The sequence below is a fragment of the Gambusia affinis genome, linkage group LG19, assembly GCF_019740435.1.
Source record: "Gambusia affinis linkage group LG19, SWU_Gaff_1.0, whole genome shotgun sequence".
Taxonomy (NCBI): domain Eukaryota; kingdom Metazoa; phylum Chordata; class Actinopteri; order Cyprinodontiformes; family Poeciliidae; genus Gambusia; species Gambusia affinis.
Genome location: NC_057886.1, coordinates 6,055,925 through 6,063,341, shown reverse-complemented (window position 1 = coordinate 6,063,341; position 7,417 = coordinate 6,055,925). Strand labels below are relative to the sequence as shown.

The 7,417-nt window shown below is 43.3% G+C and overlaps 2 protein-coding genes across 2 annotated transcripts; one reads left to right on the top strand and one right to left on the bottom strand.

Moving 5' to 3' along the window:
• Nucleotides 1–375: 375 nt before the first annotated feature.
• kdelr3 (KDEL endoplasmic reticulum protein retention receptor 3) lies at nt 376–4,060 on the top strand. The gene is made up of 5 exons (XM_044100614.1): nt 376–782; nt 1,128–1,228; nt 2,374–2,532; nt 2,656–2,908; nt 3,000–4,060. The coding sequence occupies exons 1-5, from the start codon at nt 692–694 to the stop codon at nt 3,041–3,043; spliced, it is 648 nt and encodes a 215-aa protein (XP_043956549.1). The 5' UTR covers nt 376–691; the 3' UTR covers nt 3,044–4,060.
• Nucleotides 3,713–7,244, bottom strand: LOC122822161 (GTPase IMAP family member 9-like). The gene is made up of 2 exons (XM_044100613.1): nt 7,060–7,244; nt 3,713–5,099 (listed from the first exon to the last, which is right to left on the bottom strand). The coding sequence occupies exons 1-2, from the start codon at nt 7,088–7,090 to the stop codon at nt 4,084–4,086; spliced, it is 1,047 nt and encodes a 348-aa protein (XP_043956548.1). The 5' UTR covers nt 7,091–7,244; the 3' UTR covers nt 3,713–4,083.
• Between the last annotated feature and the right edge of the window lie 173 nt (nt 7,245–7,417).

Below are 7,417 nucleotides of genomic sequence, written 5' to 3'. Positions count from 1 at the left end.
AGACATATATTCTAATTTATTGAATAAGAAATGTTTTTGTCCTCATATTTTCCGGGTAGTAGCTTCTTATAAGATGCTACCACTTGCTGCTTAATTAAGGATTTACAGGTTAAATTGCCGTGTCTTCTAGATTGTTAAGTTCCACACAGTAAGAAAAAACAACAGGAAATCCGTATAAAATGATGAGCTTTCAACATAAAAGCTTACAATTTCATTGCACAAAACACACATAGATTTTAGCTTAAAATGACCACAAACGACAGGTTATGTTTTTGTCTCTGAGTGAAACGCGTGTATGAGGCTTTTTCTTTGCTATTTTAGATGAGTTACATCTGAACCAAGCGTAAACACTTTTATTTTGAAAGCCCAGATAGAAAACGACGTAACTGTCAGATTCTTATCGAGCTAGCTTGACAGCCACGTCACCTCCTCTTCCCAGCTTTTCTCTGGAACCATCATTGCTCTCTCATGCTAGAAGTGTGTTCTGGAAATAGCGGACCTTTTTACCTGTTTACATTCGCATATTTCAGACAAGCGGCCAACAGAGCCGTCTAACGTCAACTGCGAAGCTGCTAGCTTGTTTTTTTCCTCTCTTAATCTGCTCCGAGCTTATTTTCCCTTTGTGGGTCAACAACTCAGAAGTCAGTGTTGTGGGAGTTTGAAGGCCTGTGAAGACTTTAGGTGTAACAGTATGAATATCTTTCGGCTGGCAGGTGACGTGTCCCATTTGGTGGCTATTCTCATCCTGTTGATGAAGATATGGAGGTCCAAATCTTGTGCTGGTGAGCTACCTCAGGCATAACTGATTTCTTGCTGTATAACTGTATGTGTGTTTGCAGTGTAAATGCTTCATTTCCTCTTGATTTGCATGCTCACCATAAAGCCTTTTGTAGTCATTAAAAATACTAATTTTATGGTTGCCGTTTGCACAGTTACGGTTGCAGTTACGTTTACTTGTACGTGTGTGTAAAGGCTACGTGGCAGTGTCAACAAACCACAGTGATCCGCCTACTTTTGCACGCTGGGGTTATCATTAAACTCAATTACATCGACTGTTAATGCAAATAATTAGCATGACGGTGCTATTATCCACTGCTGCTCATAATCGACCTTCCTCTGTCTCGCAGGCATCTCTGGGAAGTCTCAGGTGCTGTTTGCGCTTGTTTTTACCACCAGGTACCTTGACCTATTCACAATCTACATTTCAGCCTACAACACAGTCATGAAGGTATGTTGGAGAACTCACACTGTTTAGGTGTGGGGGGGAAAAAGTAACAGTGTTGTTCTCCTTTAGGTGAGCCAACATCTCACCAAACGTCTACATGTACAGGTTCATTTTTTATATATTAGAGTAACATGACTCATTACACGCACTGTGATGTATTCCAAGCATTTATTTGTGTTCATTTAACAAAAATCTGCATGAGACCAGTGGGGGGAAAAAAAAAATACAGAAAATAAAACGTTAAGGTCTTCACCGTCACAGGGAAGAGTATCGTCCAGCAGGCACTCAACAAAATGAGACTAAAGAGGTCTTTGCTAAAGAAGCAGGCTGTTTATAGAGTGTTGAATCCAAGCATGTGAAGCTAAGTGGATGGAGAAAGAGTGTGACTGAGGTGTGCATAAGAAGTGGGGATGACTGCAGCCTTGAGGGGACTGTGAAGCAAAGTCCATACATAGGTTTGGTGGGGAGAAGATGCACACGACGTGTTACAAGAGTTCATCCCACACATACACACACACACGCACACACACCCACACACACACACACACACACACACACACACACACTCACATCTCCATCAACATATTGATGCAACGTCTAAAACATCAAATAGCCCAACATTTAGTGCTTCAGAAGATGTCCTTACTGTGATTGCAGTTCTCTGGCCGATCAGTGATCGTTAAAATGGCTGGCCTGCTGATTCCGATTTCCAATTTTTGGCCGATACTGATTTTATTTTGAAAGGTTGCTAAATGTAACGACTGAGTTGTGGGGTGACTGTTGTTACCAATGCATATGCAGATGTGAGCTGGTGAACGCGACTGTCCCCTTTCACTCTCACGGCAGAGCGAAAGGGGACAGTGGCCGACTTTCGGACCTTTGTGGAGGTAGATAAGATCAATAGAGAAGATCGGTTTCTTATGCAAGTATTGGGCAATTTCCCACAGTTGGGGAACTGTCTTAATAAATGATTGACACACAGAGTGGAAATGGATGGAACTTGAATTATCAGCTACCACATGTGTTAGCAATTCAATGAGTTGAGCAGCTCTTTTCTGTAGTAGTGATGCGAAGCAGGTAGCTTTTGCAAAGCAGCAAGTGATGAATTGAAGGCCGCATCTGTACTCATCGTTTGACTCTGTTCTCAGGTGGTGTTTCTGGCTCTGTCCTATGCTACGGTGTATTTGATCTACATGCGCTTCAGGAACTCGTACGACTCAGAGAATGACACGTTCAGAGTGGAGTTCTTGCTGGTTCCGGTGATCGGCCTGTCCTTCCTGGAGAACTATGCCTTCACTCCACTAGAGGTAAACGAATACGAGTCCGTAGATCCTGGAAACTCTTTTTTTGTTGTTGTTTTTTTTGGGGGGGGGGTTTACATGGTGAAGGTAGAAACAGACATGTGTCCCTCTCCTCGATCTTTCCTCCAGATCCTGTGGACCTTCTCCATCTTCCTGGAGTCCGTCGCCATAATGCCCCAGCTCTTCATGATCACCAAGACGGGCGAGGCGGAGTCCATCACCACCCACTACCTGTTCTTCCTCGGCCTCTACAGGGCCCTGTACATAGCCAACTGGGTGTGGCGCTACCACACTGAGGGCTTCTATGACCAGATCGCCATCGTGTCCGGAGTCGTTCAGACCATTTTCTACTGCGACTTCTTTTACCTTTACGTCACGAGGGGTGAGGAAATCGCACGCCGAGTTCAGTCGCCTGTCTCCCGAGGGAAAAAAAAAAAGAGTGCGTTCTCACAGCTTGTTGTCTCTTTTTGCAGTTCTCCGAGGAAGAGGGAAGATGAGCCTGCCGATGCCGGTTTAGGTTTTACGTCAGTGCCTGCCACAGTTCAGCGTCGCGGCAGAATCCTTACGCCTTTCCCTGTAGCTCTACTTTAGGAAAAGGGACTAAAGGTCTTATATTTGTAGACCAAAATTAAATCGATTTTTTTTGTTTTGTTCTGTTTGTTTGACTGGTACTTTAAGTCTGTGTTCGTGCATAATCGTATAAGTGCGTATGCAACAATGCGCTACGGATGTGTCGTTCTGCTTTGTCTTGAGATGCAAATAGGACGCGAGATGCTCATTGCCGGTGAGCGCCATGGTTCTCTACAGATTACAGCGAAGAGAGAGTGTATTTTTTTTTTTATTTGTCCCAACATTTCCTTTTCAGAAACTGCTTTTGACTCTGGAGCTCTTTGAAATAACCAGCCTGGTTTTTGTACTAATGACCTTGAATGTCGAATGCATGTAAACAAACTTTTAGGTTGTTCCAGCTGGTGTTTTGAGCACTCAGGTAGACCGTAGCTTTAAACTAAACATCACCAAATGTCCAGTCGTTACATGTGAGAACCCAATGTTTTATTTCCTCACAGATTGTATCCATAGGCACTCCCTGAATAACTTACTGAATTTACTATTGCCAAGTTTGTTACAGTTATGGTATTTCTTGTTTACCTTGTCTTGTGTAATTTTGTTGTTGTTGTTGTTGGGGAGAAGGGGTTAAAAAAAACGGGCTTAAAATCATATTGTGTTATGAAAAGCCAAAGAAGCTGCAGTGTTTTACTTTAGCTAAACTTTCTCGTTTCTATTTTAATTTCAAAAGTGTTAGTCAAAGAAATCAGAAATCCAAATTTTCTTTCTTTTATTACGCAAGGAATTGTCTTTACTCAAAGATCTGGTCGTGTTTTGTTTTCAGAAACATTTGCACTGCTTCCCAGCCTTCAAGTGCTCTTAAGATGAAAGTGTTTGATGTGATCAACAGAACGCTGTTGTGGGTTTTTCCTCTCAACACGTCGCATCTCTGCAATAAAGGTTATCCATCTTGATTCAAAGACTCAAACCAACATGTTGTCGGCGAGTCTGTCAGTGCAGCAGAGTTTTTTTGTGTTTCTGCAGTACCTTGCTGCCTTCTTTCACCGCTCCTTCCAGCACTTTCGCAGCTGATTTGATGGAGAGCGGCGACGCCGCCAGACCCATCGCCTTCTCCACCACCTTCGCCTTCTTCACTGGTTTGCTTTTGTCCTTTCCCATGATGCCTGCGCCCTCTGCTGCTCCTCTGCCCAGGGCAGTCACCAGCTCGCACCAGAATAGCCGTTCGGCTCTCTTCCTGGCTTCCTCTGCCTCTTTCCTCGCTCTCTCCAAGTCTTCTGCGTTCTCCTTTCCTTCAGCCTCCTTGAGAGACGACTGAAGTTTGGCTCCTCTTTCCTCCAGTATCCTCTCCCATGCCTCCCTTATTGTACTCTCAGCCTCCATGTACATCACATTGCTGTAGCAGATGCCTGCGTTGTTTGAAACAATCTCGTCCATCTTTTTAAGAAGGTTTAAGACTTGCTCAGGGCACTCCGATGTCCCTTCTTGCCTGCTGTTGTCAAAGACGTGATACCCCCCGTGGCAGCTGCTGACAAACCCTGACAGCTCCGGACTCTCATCCAGGAAGGACTCGACCGATTTGCCTCGGAGCTGGTCGCCCCAGGTGAATAGCACCATGGTGAATCTGGATACCTCAGCCCCAAACATCGCCTTGATCCACTCTAAGGTCTCTCGCTCCTCCTGGGTGTACCTGCCTAGCTGCAGGGTCACCAAAAACACGTGGGGTCCTGGGGAGTACAAGCCGACACTCTGACCCACCTCGGCCATGACTTCCTGTGGGGACAGGTCTGTATGGAAGAACCCTGGGGTGTCGATTACCGAGACACTCCTACCGCCTGCTGTCCCGGTCTGTCTCCTGCACCTTGCGGTGACGGAAGAGGGGGACATCTCAACCCAGAAGGCCGGTCTACCCAGGATGGTGTTTCCTGAGGAGCTTCTGCCCGTCCCAGTCCTGCCCAGCAGTACAATCCTCAAAGGTTCGGTCTTTGATTCGAGAGATGGCCGACTGGCTGAAAAGGAAGGAAACACACAAACTTTGTTGATGCTTTCTTGCATAGTGTCCCCTATCCTGCATAGCTATTAAAAAGCCATTACACAAGTTGTTCTATGCAGTAGCGGTAGGTTCTGCACTGCACGGTAATATGAGCTGCTGTGCAGCGAGCATCCAAACCTCCAGAGCTCTGGTGGAAGATAAGCAAGCAAAACAATGTCGCAAAAAAGGAACTTCTCCTTCAGGGAGAGAGGATAGAATAAAGACAAGATAAAGATATGTTGTTTTTCTTGGTAGATTAATGTTTATGAGAAAGATTTATGGAGCTGCTAATAGAAACTTGATAGCGACCTGGAGCGGTCCGGTTCAAGCAGCCAAACATTTATGCTACAATGTTTGTATTTGTGTGAAACCGAGTTTTAACTTTAAATGAGTTGATTCTTGTGGTTGGTTTTGTATAGTTCTGAGGCGTGATTGATAAAGTTTGGTAATTATTAAAACTTTTCAATGTCTGACATTGTGTAGCTAAATATTTTTACATCAGGCTACATGGCTGCTGCACTAATACATCAAATGAGCTACTCTATCTGTAGTTGGCAATATATGTTAGTTTGCTGCTGGGCAGGATTATTTACATATCTAAAACAAACTTTATTCTTACACCAGCTTCTAAGTTATGTGAGAAAGACTCCTGGTATAAATTACATTTTTAACTATTGTAATTACACCTAAGAAACATGAATTTAATCAAAGAATGCCGTGAATGTGTGTGCATGTAATTCCATCTTAGGTTGGGCTGCACCGACTGCAGTTTTCTGGCCGATCCCTGGTTACCGATCTTCTAAAAGCCTGACATACACGTCCAGTGTAATTTAACGTCACAGTCAGAGCTGCAGTAAGTTTAGCAGGTTTTTGAATGATTTAATAATCTGATGTGTTTATTGCAGCCGGTCCACATTGTTAGCAGAACAAGAGGGCCCCCAGGAGGCTTGGTCTTTCCACAGATACTTTGAATCAAAGCAAAAGTTTAAAAAGATTAGATATGCAAGTTGCAGTGGGTGTCTTTGTAATTTATAAGGCTTGTGTAGCAAGTAGTCCTGTAGAAGTGCTTCTTCCGGGTTGTTTTTTGGGCGGGGAGGGGTGAGCTCAGCTCTCTCAAATCCTGACTGGGTAACGGCAGATGGCTGGAAGCAGTGATCCAGGTTTTGCGGGGAGGTTTGTTCCTGCTAAAGGGGAGTTGTCCTTCCTTCTGTTACCATATGCATGCTCAGTTTGAAGGACTGCTGCAAAGTTAACGTGTCAATGCAATCATTGAGTCAGTCAGTCAGTTGAATCAGTCAGGCCCTTTAGAACATATTTAAGTTATGGGTATAATAAACTGAACTGACAATTTATTTCTGTGTATAAGCTAGATATAATGTTAACAGTGTTTTGTAAAGTGCATTGACGTTACATTTGTTGGAAATAGGTGTAAGAAAAACCCCAATCAAACCGACTGAAAGACTTACAAGTAGAGTCCTGAAGCCAACATCTTAGTTCAATATGGCAAAATGCATAATGATTAGGAAAGTATCTCAAAACAGGAAGGGCTGATGTTGACGTTGGAATTGTTGAAATTGCGCAGAAATGGTTAAATATCCCGAGGTTGAGAAGTAACCTGTGCCAGTGTGGGGCGGGAGGCTTGTTTTTATATTTCTGTTTCATTGAGCAAATTAACGACTCAATTTAATAAAATAAAAATAAAAAATTAACATTTAGTTAGTAATAACGTTTAATAGACTGAAATGGGGAGGGTGTGAAGTCTAGAGAACAAAGAGCTCACCTGGGGAGCATGTTTTATTTACTAAATTTTATGAAGCATTACTGAAAAATATTTTTTTATATTTATACCACATTACCTAAGCAGCAGTGTTTGAACCACACTTCCAGTAGGACAGAGCGAGATTCTGCCTTGGTGCAGTACGGAGGAGGACACTTACCTTCTTGTGACGCAGCATTTTCAGATGACATCCTGTCAGGACAATGCAATGCAATGCAAAACCTTGACTGTGATTATTATTCCTGAGCGGATAGTGAAGAAAAAAACGTCAGGTTGCCCGTTTTCTTGCAGTGACTCTGACGTCCTCCTGGATGTAAAGAAAAAAAAGAAAAAAAAAAAAAAAGGTTACATTTTCATCCGGCGTCAGAGCGCAGATGCAGCAAGGGGGAGCGGATCTCCACACTGACGCACAATTTGAGGAAGTTATTGTATGCACTAAATACTTACCGATGGTGGAAAATGCTAGAATAATTAAGCAAAAGTCTATTAAAGCGACGGAAAGCAATACGATATTTAAA

Bases quoted from the DNA above. Each gene is read 5' to 3' on its own strand.
- kdelr3 (XM_044100614.1), top strand. From the start codon at position 692: ATGAATATCTTTCGGCTGGCAGGTGACGTGTCCCATTTGGTGGCTATT. The intron at 2,533-2,655 runs GTAAACGAATAC...TCTTTCCTCCAG, and splicing joins ATGCCTTCACTCCACTAGAG to ATCCTGTGGACCTTCTCCAT. The intron at 2,909-2,999 runs GTGAGGAAATCG...CTCTTTTTGCAG, and splicing joins TTACCTTTACGTCACGAGGG to TTCTCCGAGGAAGAGGGAAG.
- LOC122822161 (XM_044100613.1), bottom strand. From the start codon at position 7,090: ATGTCATCTGAAAATGCTGCGTCACAAGAAG. The intron at 5,100-7,059 runs GTAAGTGTCCTC...CTTCCTTTTCAG, and splicing joins AAATGCTGCGTCACAAGAAG to CCAGTCGGCCATCTCTCGAA.